The sequence below is a fragment of the Choloepus didactylus genome, chromosome 9 (assembly GCF_015220235.1).
Source record: "Choloepus didactylus isolate mChoDid1 chromosome 9, mChoDid1.pri, whole genome shotgun sequence".
Taxonomy (NCBI): domain Eukaryota; kingdom Metazoa; phylum Chordata; class Mammalia; order Pilosa; family Megalonychidae; genus Choloepus; species Choloepus didactylus.
The window spans coordinates 91,956,993-91,975,521 of NC_051315.1; the positions used below are offsets into that span (position 1 = coordinate 91,956,993).

Below are 18,529 nucleotides of genomic sequence, written 5' to 3' on the forward strand. Positions count from 1 at the left end.
ATTTACCAAGTGACCAGAAAAGCTTCTAGTTTTGAGTGGGGACCAGAACAAGATGAGGCTCTGCGACAGGTCCAGGCTGCTGTGCAAGCTGCTCTGCCACTTGGACCATATGATCCAGCTGACCCAATGGTGCTGAAAGTGTCGTTAGCAAATAGAGATGCTGTTTGGAGCCTTTGGCAGGTTCCTATAGGGGTATCACAATGCAGGCCCTTAGGATTTTGGAGTAAAGCTTTACCATTCTCTGCAGATAACTACTCTCCATCTGAGAAACAGCTGTTGGCCTGCTACTGGGCCTTAGTAGAGACAGAACGCTTAACCATGGGCCACCAAGTTACCATGAGACCTGAGTTACCTATCATGAGCTGGGTGTTGTCTGACCCACCAAGCCATAAAGTTGGGCATGTACAGCAGCACTCCATCATAAAATGGAAATGGTATATATGAGATAGAGCTCAAGCAGGTCCTGAAGGTACAAGTTACGTGAGGAAGTGGCCCAAATGCCCATGGCCCCCACTCCTTCCACCTTACCTTCTCTTTCCCAGCCCACAGCTATGGCATCTTGGGGAGTTCCTTGCAATCAGCTGACTGAGAAAGAGAAAACTCAGGCCTGGTTTACAGATGGTTCTGCACAATATGCAGGCACCACCTGAAAGTGGACAGCTGCAGCACTACAGCCCCTTTCTGGGATGTCCCTGAAGGACAGTGGTGAGGGGAAATCCTCCCAGTGTACAGAACTTCAAGCAGTGCACCTTGTTCACTTTGCTTGGATGGAGAACTGGCCAGAGGTGCATTTGTATACTGATTCATGGGCTGTTGCTAATGGTTTGGCTGGATGGTCAGGGACTTGGAAGGAACATGATTGGAAGTTAGGTGACAAGTCTGGGGAAAAGGTGTGAGAATAGACCTTTCTGAGTGGGCAAAAAAACATGAAGATATTTGTGTACCATGGGAATGCTCACCGAGGGTGACTTCAGCAGAAGATTTTTATAACCAAGTGGATAAAATGACCTAGTTGGTAGATACCAAACAGCCTCTTTCCCCAGCAACTCCTATCATTGTTCAATGGGCTCATGAACAAAGTGGTCATGGTGGTAGGGATGGAGGTTATGCATGGGCTCAGCAACATGGACTTCTACTCACCAAGGCTGACCTGGCCACAGCCACTGCTGAGTGCCCAATCTGCCAGGAGCAGAGATCCACACTCCGTCCCGGATATGGCACCATTCCCCAAGGTGATCATCCTGCTACCTGGTGGCAGGTTGATTACATTGGACCACTTTCATCATGGAAGGGGCAGTGATTTGTTCTTACTGGAATAGACACATACTCCGGATATGGGTTTGCCTTCCCTGCATGACATGCTTCCGCCAAAACTACCATCCATGGACTTACAGAATGCCTTATCCACCATCATGGTATTCCACACAGCATTGCTTCTGACCACAGCAAATGAAGTGAGGGGATGGGCACATGCTCATGGAATTCTCTGGTCTTACCATGTTCCCCATCATCCAGAGGCAGGTGGGTTGATAGAATGGTGGAATGGCCTGTTGAAGATTCAAGTATGGTGCCAACTAGGTGGCAATACCTTGCAGGGCTGGGGCAGTGTTCTCCAGGAGGCTGTGTATGCTCTGAATCAGCGTCCACTCTATGGTGCTGTTTCTCATGTAGCCAGGATTCATGGGTCCAGGAATCAAGGGGTGGAAAAAGGAGTGGCAACACTTACTATCACTCCTAGTGATCCACTAGGTAAATTTTTGCTTCCTGTCCCTGCCAGCTTAAGCTCTGCTGGTCTACAAGTCTTTGTTCCAAAAGGAGGAGTGCTTCCACCAGGAAACACAACAATAATCCCATTGAACTGGAAGTTAAGACTGCCACCTGGCCTCTTTGGGCTTCTTATGCCTCTGAATCAACAGGCAAGGAAGGGGATTACTGTACTAGCTGGGGTGATTGATCCTAACTATCAAGGGGAAATAGCACTGCAACTACACAATGGAAGTAAAGAAGAGTTTTCCTGGAATACAGGAGATCCCCTAGGGCGTCTCTTAGTACTACCATGCCCTGTGATTAAAGTCAATGGAAAACTGCAACAACCCAATCCAGGCAGGACTACCAATGGCCAAGAAACTTCAGGAATGAAGGTTTGGGTCACCCCACCAGGCAAAGAACCACGGCCAGCTGAAGTGCTTGCTGAGGGTAAAGGAAACATGAATGGGTAGTGGAAGCAGGTCGTGATAAATATGAACTACAGCCACGTGACCAGTTATAGAAACGAAGACTATGATGGCATGAATGTTTCCTCCTTGTTTTGTTATGAGTATGTTTCTATTTGTTTGTAAAGCAAATATCTTTGCTTTCTTCTCTGTCGTATCCCCTTATCACATGGCATAAGCTTTACTGTTCATTTTGCTGTCTTTAAGCTAAAGGAAATCAATTTTAAGAGCTAATGTTACCCAAGGACTTGCACCCTCTTCTGGAGAGATTTAGTGCATTTCTAATTGTATGCTGCACAGCGGAGTATTGTTAGGCAAAATATAAGTCTGTTATTGTTATCAACTTAGAGATAAAGTATGGTTCTAGGTGATATGTATAACTGCCAAGTTGACAAGGGGTGGACCGTGATGGGGTTGATGTGTCAACTTGGTCAGGTGATAGTACCCAGCAAGCACTGGCCCAACAATTGCTGTGAGGATGTTTGTGGCTGTTTAATAAACCAACAGGCTGGTTTATTAATTCATCAATCAATTGGCTACAGCTGTGACTGATGACTCACCAAAGGGTGTGTCTTCCACAATGAGAAAATGCAGCTAGCTGGATTTAATCCAATCAATCAGTTGAAGACTTTTAAGCAAGACAGATAGAGGACCTTCACTTTCTCTTTGGCTGACCAGCGAAGCATTTCCTGAGGAGTTTGTCGAACACGTTCCTTGGTTTGGAAGCAGGTTTGCCTTTGCATTCCCACCTCCACCCCCGAGGGCAGGTAAAGGATGTGTTTTCAGGGACTGCTTTAGATCTTTGGACACTCACCTTCCTGATGTTCCCTTTTCCTCTTCTTCCAAGGCCCACCGGTTGATTACTTTTAGACAAACAAGGATTCAAATCCAGTTCTAACTTTTATTGGACAAACTGACTTCTCAGTGGTTCAGTTCCTCTGGTAAGACTTCCTTTATAGAGTGGTTATGAGGACGCAATCTGTTTCTTTGTTGAGGGCCTTCTCCATGCCAGGCAATGTACCAAGCACAGAAGATAATCAAGAGCACAGAACAGACAATAAACATGTCAATAAATGTGCAAATGCATAATGTCAGGTAGTGATAAGTGCTAGAATAAAAGCTAAAGCAGAGTGGCCGGAGAGAGGCAAAGGCTGCTACTTTAGACGAGATGAATAAGTTCAGGCAAGGCCTCTCTGCGAGGATGACATTTGAGTGGTGACCAGGATGAAGTGAGAAACCAACAATGCAATCATCTGGAAGAAGAATGGCCCAGGCAGAAGGAATGTTGCTTAGAGGATAGCAAGGAAGTGGGTGGGGCTAGAGCACAGGGAGTGAGGGGCTGGAGATGAGCCAGGGGCCTGAGTGTACTAGGGCTTTGTATGCCATGGCAAGGGTTTTGCTTAAATGGGTAACAGGGGTCTAAAGTCTCCCACTCTCCCCTCTTCCCTGTACTGCTCACAAATGAACCACAGATTTTGAAAATAATGGCTAGTGTTTCTGCTCTGTTGATTTTTAAAGTACATCATGTAAAAATAGGTGATGCAAATTCTTATCTGTGGTCCTGATTTATCGATGGCTCTTCTGTAAAGTACACTTGGGAGATGTTGATTCAGTTTTGCAAGTGCCTGGTTAAAAGAAATCCTGTCATTCTTTCTCTTCCCCTCCTTTCTAAATTCTGTTAGGTGTATGCTTCAATGCTGCAAAGAGAGCCTTATGGCTACATGTTTGGATTAAAGTAAAGTTTCTGGTTCAGAGGGTGAGAGACTGTTCAGAAAATTGAGAGGGAGAAACCATCTGTGAAGGGGGGCCTTGAGGTCAAAACATGACCACTGGGAATAAAAATTTGCTTTTGAAAAGGAAACTTAGAAGTCATGTGGGAGACTCTAGCTGACATGGCACTTCTGGTCTGTGCAAAATCCCCTTAGGTCACTGAAAGGGGTCATCAGGCAGGAACTAAGACCATTGGAGGGAAGGTCACTGCCACTTGGCCAGGACCAAGTTGCAGAGACATTTCAAAAGTCATTTGCTCCACCAGGGACTCTATAGAAACAGAGGACTCATTTAGCATGGAGTTGATGGAGAAGGAGCCCATAAATAAAGTACAGCACAGAATCCACTCTCTAACCTCAACACAGTAACTGAATGAAGCATGTCATTCCATGAGGCAGTGAGGCATAGAGATTAAGAATGTGGGCTTTGGAGGCAGAGAGGCATGGGTTACAATCCTGCCCTATCTGCTCTGCCACTCAGCAGCTCTGGGGCTGTCGGCAAGTTGCATAATACCTCCAAGCCTCAGTTTTCCCCTCTGCAAAATGGGGCTAATAGTAATACCTTCTTCCATGGCATTGGGGTGAAGACGAAATTCCATGAAGAAGGCTGAGCGAGAAGCTTGGTACACAGTAAGTGCTTTGTGTTTGGAGATAGCTGGGCTGAAAAATAATCTGCTACATGTGTGGGGCCAGAACCTGACAGGAGGTGTTCAAGGTATCATGAAGTAATCATCATGCATTATTTGCTTAATGAACATTAGGATCTTGGTATTAGTGCAGGCATCTGGAAGGAGCTGTCCATTGACTTATTGTTTCCTGGGGTCCTTGGTTTGCAGTGGTGAGAGGAAATTTCTGGACTGCTAGAAGGGCTGGAATGATTCAAAGAAAAGTGATAGAGGTGGACACAGCTTAGGCAGGAAGAAACAAAAATCAAAATGAATTTTAAAGTCACCTGAAGGAGGTCAACTCACCAGCTCTCCTCTCTGGCTCCTTCTCTACCCTGAGGCTGCTGTGGATTGTTCTTCTCTACTGGCCATTTTCCGTGGAATGCACATCTTTCCTCTCTCTCTCTCTACCTCCCAGCTTCATTCTTTAACACTTTCCTCTCTCCCTTCCTTAACGTCCTTCCTTTCACCCCCTTTTCCCTCCTCCCTATCTTTCTTCTTTCCATCTCTGCATTACGTCTGGCAGAGCCAAGCCCCCATCTCCACCTCCAGGCCCTATTCACCAGCCCTACCCAGAGGGAAGTGGTTTCTCAACCTTGTGCAATGTGAGCTTGAAATTTCCCAAAGCAGCCCAGGGATATGCAAAGGTGTAGACTCTGCCTTGAACACCCAGAGCTGTACTGAAACAAGTACATGCAAGGGTCTGACCCAAGAATTGGCATCATCTCCCCAAACCAGAGTCAGTGAGAATAACTCTGTTCCCTACTCCCCACCTTGTCCCCCAGCCACCATCTTCATACTGACCTCCCTGTGTCACTCCAAGAGCTTCCAGTACAGGGTGCATGCTAGATCGCTGCTCCCAGTACCCTCTTCCGACTATGTCACCCACCAAGTCAAGAAAAATAAACACATTTCAAGCTAATGGCAGTTTGAACCAGACTCCAACCTCTTGAAGCACCTTCTGGAACAAATAACCAAACAAGCAAGGTTTGCTTCCTTCTGTTTATTCCTTTCCCAAATACATAAATATCCCTCAAGCCTAAAATGTTATTCTTCACTATCTAGGCTACCCAGATCCTGACTCTCCATTAAAGTTGGGCTTCTGTGGATTTGTCACCATGAATATTAATTAGGATTAGTTTCAGCTGCAAATGGTATAAAATCCCAACTAACAGTGATTCAAAAAAGATACACGCCATTTTTTCTTTTACATACAGAATATCTGGGCATTGACATTGTGGGGTTGGTGTGAATGCTTCATGATATCATCTGTGATCCAGTTTTCTCCTCTGCTACCATTAATGTGTTGCCTCGTGGCCTAATTTGGTTGCTGAAGCTCTAACCATTACATCCCCATTCCTGGCAGCAGGAAGGAAGAAAGGGAGAATACATGCTGGGGTAGACAACCAGCAGCATCTGCCACTGTTTTTTACTTCTATTTAGATGTCAGTCCCAGTCATGAGAAATCATCCCTCCCTCTTTGTTCTCATGGCAAATTGTACATTTCATGTTGAAGTCATTCATTTAATTAACATTTGTTGTGTCCCTATAATATATTCCCAGCACTTAGCTTAATGTTTAACACAAAGAAGAAAAACAGAAGGTGGTGTCTCAACAACAGTGGTGTTTCTCAGAATCTCGAGAGGCTGATACCTACACAAATAATTATGATGCTATAGAGGTGCTATAAAAGAGGTGTGGACAATGGTTGTGGGAACATAGAGAAGTATGGCTACTTGAATAGGGCATGGAGTGAAGAAGGGTATCTTAGGAAGAGGTTCTCCACATAGGTGAGCATATTAGAGCAGGGCTGCCATGTGGACAAGAGAAGGAGGCCTTTTAGGCCAAAGGAATCCACGTGCAAATGAACTGAAAGGTAAAAGGCCTTGTGCTGCTGGGACCTGACCATTCGCCCATGTGGCTGGAGTGCAAGACACATGGATGGGATGGCCCGGGATGATCAGGGTAGTTTGTGAAAGAGGGTTTGTAGGCTATGCCAAGGAGTTGAATTTCTTCTGGGTACTCCGGGGATTCTTGGCTACTAATTTTCATAAGATTTCTTTAAAGATGCAAAATTCCTGGTTTCCTCTGCCAGAAAATCTGATTCATTAGGGCTTTAGTTTAAGAAGCACCCCAGGTAATTCAGGAATTCCCAGGATGACAGTTCGGCAGTCAGATTTTTAGGCAGGCACTGGGAATGAGCAGACTTGGATTTCAGAGCAGTTACTCCAGCAGTGGTGTAAGAGGTGGGATGGAGGGTGCTGAGAGTGGAGACAGGGAGTCCTGTTTGGCAGCTATTGTAATGGTTCCAGCAAAAGATGATAAGGTTTAATTCTGTGTAGTGTCAGTAAGAATGAAGGGTATTTAGAGAATCATTTTGGAAGTGTAAATGGCAAAACTTGGTGACATTGATCGTTGTAGACTGAAAGAAAGAAAAAGTTGAAAATAGCTTAGGCTTTGAAGCTTAGATGACCTAGTAGTTGGTGAGGCTACTCAACCAGTTAGGAGAAAGAAGGGAAGCAGTAAGTCTGGGGAATAAAATCAAGAGTTTCATTTGAGGGTCAGTTGAGTTTGGGGTTGTTTGGTGTGGGGTGCTCCACATTTTACCTTATATTACAGCACACACATGGACACACACACACAATCACATCTCAGTAGATTGCAGCGTCCTGTAGGCAAAGTTCAGACCTTGGTAATTGGCATATCCCTCACATTGCCAGGCAGATGGGCACTTTGAATTGAGGAGGAACCAGCCATAGAATAAGCATAACATGATAAAAGATGCATTTGGCTTCTGAAATTATGAAGCAACTCATACTTCTATTTGTTCTATGGTGTGAAAGAAATAGCAAATTTTTAAATAAAGAGAGAGAGAAAGCATGATGACATTGGAAAACATAACCAACCATGGAATTCTTTCCTTGCCGTCCCTCAGGCACTGCTGTCCTTTGGCTGTACTGCTAGGCTGCCCACGCAGACTTGCTCAGGAGGGTCCTTGCTTGCACAGCTTTACTTCATTTGGCATCCTTCAGTTCTTTGATTTGGGGACCATAATTGATTGTTATCTTATTTGAACATGATAAATGTCTTTTTTTTTTTTCTTAAGCTGTTTCAATTTCTCAGAGGCTATTCCAGTCCATCAGTTTCTCTCTCTCTCTTTCTCCTCCATTCTTTCCTTCTTATGTCTTTTCTCTCATCGGCTTTAGCATTGCTTAGGAGAAGCTGGATAGGAGTCATCAGTGTCCCTGTTAGTAGAAACAACTGCTGCCTTGAAGAACAGTGATTACCAGACCAAGGACAGTGGCACAGTGGTGGTGGGGCTCACAATCTAGACTTTGAACTTAAGAAAGGTGATCTGTGTAATATAGGTGTTCCATAAATGTTAAATCAAGTTGAAATATGAGTAGAAGTATTAATTTGTGTGTATTTTCCTCAAAATGACATCAGACTACCAATATGAATATCACACTAGCTCTCTCAATTTGTCTGCACAACTTTATTTTTCCTTCTGGCGAAGTTGATAGAAAGGAATGCTGATCCTGAACTGATGCTGTTACCATATCTGAGGAAAAAGTGTATCCTTTCCTTTGCACTGAATGTGTGTGTCTGTGTGTGTGTAGAGCTCTGATGCATCATTTTGTAGAGATGATATTTCAAATATCTTTTTGGAACCAAACAGAGACATATTTTCTATAATATATACTATTATATTCATACGTTCTTCTTTGAGAAAGTACTGAAGTTTAGTGTAGGCAATGGACAATTGTGGCTGTCAGAAACCAAGTTCCTTACACTGTTTTATTTTAGCACAAAATAGATGGTATAAAATGGGGAAACTAGAGATGAGAATTAAAGCAATAGATGTTAAAAGAGATTAATTAAGCATCTTTTAGAACTAAGAGTCACAATATTCACACTCATTTTAAGGACTAATCATCAAGCCCATGAGAAAAAGAGGGCAAGGAAATCTCTTGAAGTGAAAGTAAAAGAAAAATGGAGAAAATAACCTTGAAATTGCCCCCTAAAAAAACTTTCTAAGTAAGAGTCATCTATAGAACGGATTCCTAATCTGCTGTGCAGGAACTCCAGTGGGCTTCCAGAGGTCTTTAGATCCTATTAAATTATATGTAAAATGTTGTGATAATGGGAGTTTGTGCATTTTTTTCCCCTGAGGAGAATGAAATTTCCAAGACTACATAACTCAAAAAGCATTAGTACTTGTCAGACACACAAGTTTATTGATAAAAGTTATTCTAGATCTTTGGATGTAAAAAAAGAAACACTGGCTTCCTGATTACTTTGAGTCACAGGAAACTCCAAATAACAATAAACAGGAGGCAGGGCAAGATGGTGGCATGGTGAGGTGTAGGTTTTATTTACTCCTCAAGGGCAGTAGGTAGAAAGACAGGAATTGCGTAGACTGGACACAGCAGAGCAATTTGACTTAGGGCATACTTCATAAAAAACACGCACGAATGCACAGAACAGCTGAAAGCAGTGAAATCTAAGCCCATTACAGAAAGCCTGAAATACTTGCAGCTTAGGCCCAGGCAAGAGGAGAGCTAAGATAGCTCTGAGAGACAAAGCAGTTAAGTCCAGTAGCTGAGAAAATTCACTAAACACCACAAATTCCCAAGAAAAGGGGGGCATCCCCTTACAGCCATCTTCCCTGAGGTCTGGGAACACTCCTGCCCAATGCTAGGGCCACAGCTCAGAGCTGCCCCAAACAAACCATTGTGATAGGAAGTGCTTCCAACAATACACGCAAATACCACAATATCAGGCATGGACAATAGCCTTTCGTGCACCCTCAGCTAATTGTCCCAAAGCTGGGAAAGCGGAGCTGTGTGAAAAGGGGGAAATTAACACTCCCTATTCAGCCATCCTTTCAGCAGACTGGGAATGCCCCTGTACAGTGCTGCAGCCCAGAACTTCTCTTAGGGGATGGTGCTCAGCGGTGACGTAGAACAGTCTTCCCTCAGCAGAGGACCTAGAAAGGCATGGCTTGGAAGAGGGACCCACTTGCAAGTCCCAGGGACCATACGCCAATACCAATGATTTGTGGGTCAGCAGCAGAGACAAACTGTGGTGAGACTGAACTGAAGGATTAGATTACTGCAACAGCTTTAAATCTTCAGGAACACCTGGGAGATTTGATTATTAAAGCCGCCCTCCCTCCCTAACCACTCAGACACACACCCCACATTCAGGGCGGGCAATACCAACTACACACGCAAACTTGATGCACCACTTGGACCCCACAAGACTCACACCCCCACTTGCCACAAAGACAAAGTTGGAGAGATCTGACTTGAGGGGGATAGGTGGCTTGCAGATGCCACCTGCTGGTTAGTTAGAGAAAGTGTACTCCACAAAGCTGTGGTTCTGACAAATTAGAAATAAGTGTTTGACTCAGCATACATATCCCAAAAGAACCCTATCAAGTTAAGCAAATGCCAAGAGGCCAAAAACAACAGAAAATTTTAAAGCATATGAAAAAATCAGAAGATATGGATAACCCAAACCCAAACACCCAAATCAAAAGATCAGAGGAAACACAGTACTTGGAGCAATTAATCAAAGAACTAAAGAGAAACAATGAGAGCATGGCACAGGATATAAAGGACATGAATAAGACTTTAGAAGAGCATAAAGAAGAAATTGCAAGAGTAAATAAAAAAATAGATGGTCTTATGGAAATAAAAGAAACTGTTAACCAATTTAAAAAGATTTTGGATATTCATAGTACAAGATAACATAGTACAACATAGTACAAGGAAGCTGAACAGCAAATCAGTGACCTCGAGGACGACAGAATGGAAAATGAAAGAAAAAAGATAGAATGCGGAAAAAAATCGAAAAAATAAAAATGGACCTCAGGGATATGATAGATAATATAAAACTTTCAAATATGAGACTCATTGGTGTTCCAGAAGGGGAAGAGAAGGGTAAAGGTCTAGGAAAAGTATTCAAAGAAATTGTTGGGGAAAACTTCTGTAATCTTCTAAACACCATAAATACACAAATCATAAATGCCCAGTGAACTCTAAATAGAATAAATCCAAATAAACCCATTCCGAGATATATTCTGATCAGATTGTCAAATACTGAAGAGAAGGAGCAAATTCTGAAAACAGCAAGAGAAAAGCAATTCACCACTTACAAATGAAACTGCATAAGACTAAGTAGTGACTACTCAGCAGCCACCATGGAGGCAAGAAGGCAGCAGCATGACATATTTAAAATTCTGAGAGAGAAAAATTTCCAACCAAGAATACTTTATCCAGCAAAGTTCTCCTTCAAATTTGAGAGAGAGCTTAAATTTTTCACAGACAAACAAATGCTGAGAGAATTTGCTAACAAGATACCTGCCCTACCTGAGATACTAAAGGAGCCCTACCGACAGAGAAACAAAGAAAGGAGAGAGAGAGATGGAGAAAGGTTCAGTGCTAAAGAGATTCAGTATGGGTATGTTAAAGAACATTAAGAGAGAAAGGGAAAAAATATATCTGAGAAACATAAACCAAAGGATAAGATGGCTGATTCAAGAAATGTCATCACAGTAATAACATTGAATGTAAATGGATTAAACTTCTCAATTAAAAGCTAAAGATTGGCAGAATGGATAAAAAAAAGATGAGCCATCAATATGTTGCATACAAGAGACTCATGTTAGACACAGGGACACAAAGAAATTGAAAGTGAAAGGATGGGAAAAAATATTTCATGCAAGCTACAGCCAAAAAAAAGCAGGAGTAGCAATATTAATCTCAGATAAAATAGACTTTAAATGCAAGGATGTAATGAGAGACAAAGAAGGCCCCTACATACTAATAAAAGGGGCAATTCAACAAGAAGAAATAACAATCATAAATGTTTATGCACCCAAACATGGTGCCACAAAATACATGAGACAAACTCTGGCAAAACTAAAGGAAGTAATTGATGTTTCCAAAATAAATGTGGGAGACTTCAACACATCATTCTCTCCTATAGATAGATCAAGCATACAGAAGACCAATAAGGAAACTGAAAACCTAAACAATCTGATAAATGAATTTTATTTAACAGACATACATAAAACATCACATCCCAAATCAAGAAGGATACACCTTCTTCTCTAGTGCTCATGGAACTTTCTCCACAATAGATCATATGCTGGGGCATAAAACAAGCCTCAGTAAATTAAAAAAAAATTGAAATTATTCAAAGTGGATTCTCTGACCACAATGGAATACAATTAGATGTCAGTAACCATCAGAGATGAAAAATTCACAAAAACCTGGAGGTTAAAGAACACGCTCCTAAACAATCAGTGTGTTAAAGAAGAAATAGTAAGAGAAATTGCTAAATGTATAGAAATGAATGAAAATGAGAACACAACATATCAAAACCTATGGGAAGCAGCAAAAGTGGTACTGAGGGGGAAATTTATAGCACTAAATGCATACATTAGAAAGGAAGAAAGAGCTAAAATCAAAGAATTAATGGAGCAACTGAAGAAGCTAGAAAATGAACAGCAAACGAACCCTAAACCAGGTAGAATAAAAAAGAAATAACAAGGATTAAAGCTGAAACAAATGACATAGAGAACAAAAAAACAATAGAGAGGATAAATAATACCAAAAGTTGGTTGCTTGAGAAGATCAACAAGATTGACAAGCCCCTAGCTAGACTGACAAAATCAAAAAGAGAGAAGACCCATGTAAACAAAATAATGAATGAGAAAGGTGACATTACTGCAGATCCCAAAGAAATTAAAAAAATTATGAGTATACTATGAACAACTGTATGCCAACAAACTGGATAATGTAGAGGAAATGGACAATTTCCTGGAAACATATGAACAACCTAGACTGACCAGAGAAGAAACAGAAGACCTCAACCAACCAATCACAATCAAAGAGATCCAATCAGTCATCAAAAAGCTTTCCACAAATAAATGCCCAGGACCAGATGGCTTCACAGAGGAATTTTACCAAACTTTCCAAAAAGAACTGACACAAATCTTACGTAAACTCTTTCAAACCATCAAAGAAAACAGAACACTACTGAACACATTTTATAAAGCTAACATCAATCTAATACCAAAACCAGGCAAAGAAGCTACAAAAAAGAAAACTACAGAGCAATCTCCCTAATGAATATAAATGCAAAAATTCTCAACAAAATACTGCAAATCAAATCCAAAGACACAAAAAAATCATGCACCATGAACAAGTGGGGTTCATTCCAGGCATGCAAGGATGGTTCATCATAAGAAAATCGATCAATGTATTACAGCACATTAACAAATCAAAAGAGAAAAAAAAATGATCATCTCAGTAGACACTGAAAAAGCATTCGACAAAATCCAACATCCCTTTTTTTTTTTTTTTGCATATTTATTTTTGTATTTTTTTATTTTTTTTAATCTTCATTTTATTGAGATATATTCACATACCACGCAGTCATACAAAACAAATCGTACTTTCGATTGTTTACAGTACCATTACATAGTGGTACATTCATCACCCAAATCAATCCCTGACACCTTCATTAGCACACACACAAAAATAACAAGAATAATAATTAGAGTGAAAAAGAGCAATTGAAGTAAAAAAGAACACTGGGTACCTTTGTCTGTTTGTTTCCTTCCCCTATTTTTCTACTCATCCATCCATAAACTAGACAAAGTGGAGTGTGGTCCTTATGGCTTTCCCAATCCCATTGTCACCCCTCATAAGCTACATCTTCTTGACCAACATCCCTTTTTGATAAAAACACTTCAAAAGGTAGGAATTGAAGGAAAATTCCTCAATATGATAAAGAGCGTATATGAAAAACCCACAGCCAGCATAGTACTCAATGATGAGAGGCTGAAAGCCTTCCTTCTAAGATCAGGAATGAGACAAAGATGCCCACTGTTATTCAACATTGTGCTAGGAGTGCTAGCCAGGGCAATCCAGCAAGACAAAGAAATGCCAATTAGAAAGGAAGAAGTAAAACTTTCATTATTTGCAGATGATATGATCTTATATCTGGAAAACCCTGAGAAATCAATGATACAGCTACTAGAGCTAATGAACAAATTTAGCAAAGTAGCGGGATACAAGGTTAATGCACTTAAATCAGTAATGTTTCTATAAGCTAGAAATGAACAAAGTGAAGAGACACTCAAGAAAAAGATACCGTTTTCAATAACAACTAAAAAAATCAAGTACCTGGGAATAAATTTAACCAAATATGTAAAAGACCTATATAAAGAAAACTACATAACTCTAATAAAAGAAATAGAAGGGGACCTTAAAAGATGGAAAAATATTCCATGTTCGTGGATGGGAAAGTTAAAGGTCATTAAGATGTCAATTCTACCCAAACTCATCTACAGATTCAATGCAATCTCAATCAAAATTCCAACAACCCACTTTGCAGACTTGGAAAAGCTAGTAATCAAGTTTATTTGGAAACGGAAGATGCCTCAAATTGCTAAAAACATTCTAAAAAAGATAAGCAAAGTGGGAGGACTTACACTCCCTGACTTTGAAGCTTATTATAAAGCCACAGTTGTCAAAACATCATGGTACTGGCACAAAGATAGATATATTGATCAATGGAATCAAATTGATAATTTGAAGGTAGACCCCCAGATCCATGGCCGACTGATCTTTGATAAGGCCCCCAAAGCTACTGAACTGGGACATAACAGTTTTTTCAACAAATGGGGCTGGGAGAGTTGGATATCCATATCCAAAAGAATGAAAGAGGACCCCTACCTCACACCCTACACAAAAATTAACTCAAAGTGGATCACAGATCTCAATATAAAAGACAGCACCATAAAACTCCTAGAAGATAATGTGGGGAAACATCTTCAAAACCTTGTATTAGGCAGCCACTTCCTATACCTTACACCCAAAGCATAAGCAACAAAAGAAAAAATAGATAATTGGGAACTCGTCAAGCTTAGAAGTTTCTGTACCTCAAAGAAATTTGTCAAAAAGGTGGAGAAGCAGCCAACTCAATGGGAAAAAATTTTTGGAAACCATGTATCTGACAAAAGACTGATATCTTGCACATATAAAGAAATCTTACAACTCAGTGCAGTAGTACAGACAGTCCAATTATAAAATAGGCAAAAGATATGAAAAGACAGTTCTCTGAAGAGGAAATACAAATGGCCAAGAAACACATGAAAAAATGTTCAGCTTCACTAGCTATTATAGAGATACAAGTTAAGACCACAATGAGATACCATCTCTCACCCATTAGAATGGCTGCCATTAAACAAACAGGAAACTACAAATTCTGGAGAGGTTGTGGAGAAATTGGAACTCTTATTCGTCGTTGCTGGGACTATATAATGGTACAGCCACTCTGGAAGTCAGTCTAGCAGTTCCTTAGAAAACTAGATAAAGAGTTACCCTTCGATCCAGAATTGCACTTCTTAGTATATACCCGGAAGATCTGAAGGCAGTGACACGAACAGATATCTGCACACCAATGTTCATAGCGGCATTATTCACAATTGCCAAGAGATGGAAACAACGCAAATGTCCTTCAACAGATGAGTGGATAAATAAAATGTATATACACATGATGGAATACTACACGGCAGTAAGAAGGAACAATGTTGTGAAACATATGACAACATGGATGAACCTTGAAGACATAATGCTGAGTGAAATAAGCCAGGGACAAAAGGAGAAGTATTGCATGCTACCACTAATATGAACATTGAAAAATGTAAAATAAATGGTTTATAATGTAGAATGTAGGGGAACTAGTGATAGAAAGCAATTAAGTAAGGGGGAACGATAACCCAATAAGAACAGATAAGCTAGCGTGGGTAAATTTAACATTCCGGGAATGCCCAGGAATGACTATGGTTTCTTAATTTCTGTTGGGTATGGTATGACCAAGTTCACAGAAATGTTGCTATATTAGGTTATTTTCTTGGGGTAGAGTAGGAACATGTTGGAAGTAAAGTAGTTATTTTAGGTTAGTTGTCTTTTTCTTACTTCCTTGTTATGATTTGTTTGAAATGTTTTTTTATTGTGTGTTTTTTTTAATTTTTTTGATATAGTTAATTAAAAAGAGTTAATTTAAAAAAAAAAGAAAAAAATATGCAGAACCCCTTGAGAAGCTGGTGAAGAATGCAGGGGTATTGGGCTCCCCCACCTCGATGGTGGCTGATGTGCTCACAGACATAGGGGACTGGTTGTTTGATGGGCTGAGGCCTCTACCATGGGACTTGCCCTTGGCAAGACTGTTGCTGCAAAGGAGAGGCTAGGCCTCCCTATAATTGTGCGTAAGAGTCTGCTTCCGAATGCCTCTTTGTTGCTCAGACGTGGCCCTCTCTCTCTAGCTAAGCCAACTTGGCAGGTGAAATCACTGCCCTCCCCCCTGCATGGGATCTGACACCCAGGGGAGTGAATCTCCCTGGCAACGCGGAATATGATTCCCAGGGAGGAATCTAGACCCAGCATCATGGGATGGAGAACATCTTCTTGACCAAAAGGGGGAAATGAAAGGAAATGAAATAAGCTTCAGTGGCAGAGAGATTCCAAAAGGAGCCGAGAGGTCACTCTGGTGGGCACTCTTACGCATAATTTAGACAACCCTTTTTAGGTTCTAATGAATTGGAATAGCTAGCAGTAAATACCTGAAACTTTCAAACTACAACCCAGAACCCATGAATCTTGTAGACAATTGTATAAAAATGTAGCTTATGAGGGGTGACAATGTGATTGGGAAAGCTATATGGACCACACTCCCCTTTGTCCAGTGTATGGATGGATGGGTAGAAAAATGGGGGGGGGGGACCCAGTGTTCTTTTTTACTTTAATTGTTCTTTTTCACTTTAATTTTTATTCTTATTATTTTTGTGTGTGTGATAATGAAAATGTCAAAAATTAATTTTGGTGATGAGTGCACAGCTATATAGCGGTACTGTGAACAATTGAATGTACCCTTTTTTTTTGTATGACTGCATGGTATATGAATATATCTCAATAAAAATGAATTAAAAAATAACAATGAACAAGACAGATATTAGGAGATTAAATGTGCAAAGGTTTTATTAGGAGAAATGCCTGTGTGAAAGGAAATAGGGTATGAGTCGGTGAAGGCTTAGGGAGCCAACCACAGGGCAAGTCTGACCCCAAGTGAAGGAGAGAGGGAGAGAAGGTGGAGTGCAGTCTAAGGAGTGTTCAGCAAAGCCGTTGAGGGTGGTCCACAAGGAGTCCCATGTCTCTCCACAGCACTGGGCAGGAAGCAGACCATGGGAGGTGTGTCCTTAATGTAACCTGGGCAGTAGATTTCAAAGCACAGCAGCTGGGTCCTTCGGTCAGTTACCTTCCCTGTAGTAGGAGATCTGCGAGGCACTTTCTCACAGCTGTCATACTGTCATAAAGGAAGCCTGAAGGGAGTAGACAGGGGCTGGTAAAGTAGTATCACAGAGTGATCAGGGAACCAAGCTCCTTACATCTTGCTACTTCACCATCCTCAGCACGTAGTTTTCTCCTCATGGTCAGAGATGGCTGCTTGATTTCCAGCCATCATATCTGAATTCCTGCAGGTTGCAAGAAGGAATGAAGAAGTGGGCACCACCCTATTTTTAACAGACACTTCCCTTCTGGAAGACATACATGACACTTATACTTGCATCTCATTGGCGAGAATTATTAATGGCCCAGCAGCATAGGCTGGAAAATGTATTTTTTAAATTCTGGGCAGCCATATATGTGGTGAAAAATTGGAGTTCCTATTACTAAGAAAGAATGAGAGAATAGATATTGGGGAACAAATAGCAGTTTCTGCCACAAAAAGGCAGTGAAATATGGCTGACACAAATATTCCAAGAATTATTTATAATTTGACTTTGACTTCCTATGTCATCAAACACATACATAAAGCTGAAAACAAATGTACAATGTACTCAGAACTTCAATTACTCAAACCCTTATATGTATAGGCTCTTCTGTTTTTTTTAAGTTTAGCCTTTTGGCAAACTGAAGTCCTGTTGTTTTGAAATGGAAGAGCTAGATTTCACACCCAAATGGAAATGAGTAATTTGTAATATTCAAAATTATAGAAGCTAAGACATATATGCATCATTTGATTAATATGTATTGAAGTGAAACTATACATTTAAGAGCATGGGTTGGTGCTGTTTCGTAAGCTCAGGGCTAATCCAGAAAGAGAATCATGGAAAACACACTGTCTTTAACTTTGCTTATTCCAGTCCGACTCACAGAAACTAAGTATGGCTGTGGATGAGGAGGCTGTGGTGCCTGTACAGTGATGATATCACGATATAACCCCATCACCAAGAAGGTAAGATACTTGTAGAAGTCTAGATACAGCTGAATTTTCATTGTTTTGAACTTTTTTCCTTTATCTGATAAATATTTATTGAGCACCTATTACATAGCAGGAAATGTGCTAGACACTGAAGTACAATGATGAACAAGACAGATTTGGTCCCAGGAATATGAATGGATTAGAAAAAAATGTTCTGTCAATAGGGGTCACTTATGGTCAAAAATTACCTGTCAAAGGTTGCGTGACTTTCTGTGCTGTCTGGGGAGGAAAGACAGTGAAGGAGAATGCTATCATCATGCTCTTATCAGCTTGCTAACAGATCTTGTTGCTCCCACCCTTGCCTACAAATAGTGCATGCTCCAGAAATTACCCAGAGAAATCTGTTTCAAGTATCAATCAGTTCGTACCACTCTCCTACTTTAAAATCACCGATGGTTTCCCATTCCGTTGAGGATCTTGTCTTTATCCTTGGTCTTCATCCTTCTTCAGGTTTGACAAGCTTCTTAGATCTGTGCATTAATGGCTTATTAGCTCTGGACACTTCTCAAGCCATTATCTCTTCAAATATTTATGTGCC

General features: G+C 40.9%; 1 protein-coding gene across 1 annotated transcript in view; it reads left to right on the forward strand.

Annotated features, from left to right (window-relative positions):
* Positions 1 to 4,579: 4,579 nt before the first annotated feature.
* The window catches only part of LOC119543806 (aldehyde oxidase-like), a 90,499-nt gene continuing 76,549 nt past the window's right edge, over positions 4,580 to 18,529 (forward strand). Inside the window, 3 exon segments of the mRNA XM_037848662.1 lie at positions 4,580 to 4,612; positions 8,120 to 8,222; positions 17,873 to 17,975. Coding sequence (XP_037704590.1) covers positions 4,580 to 4,612; positions 8,120 to 8,222; positions 17,873 to 17,975 — 239 coding nt within the window.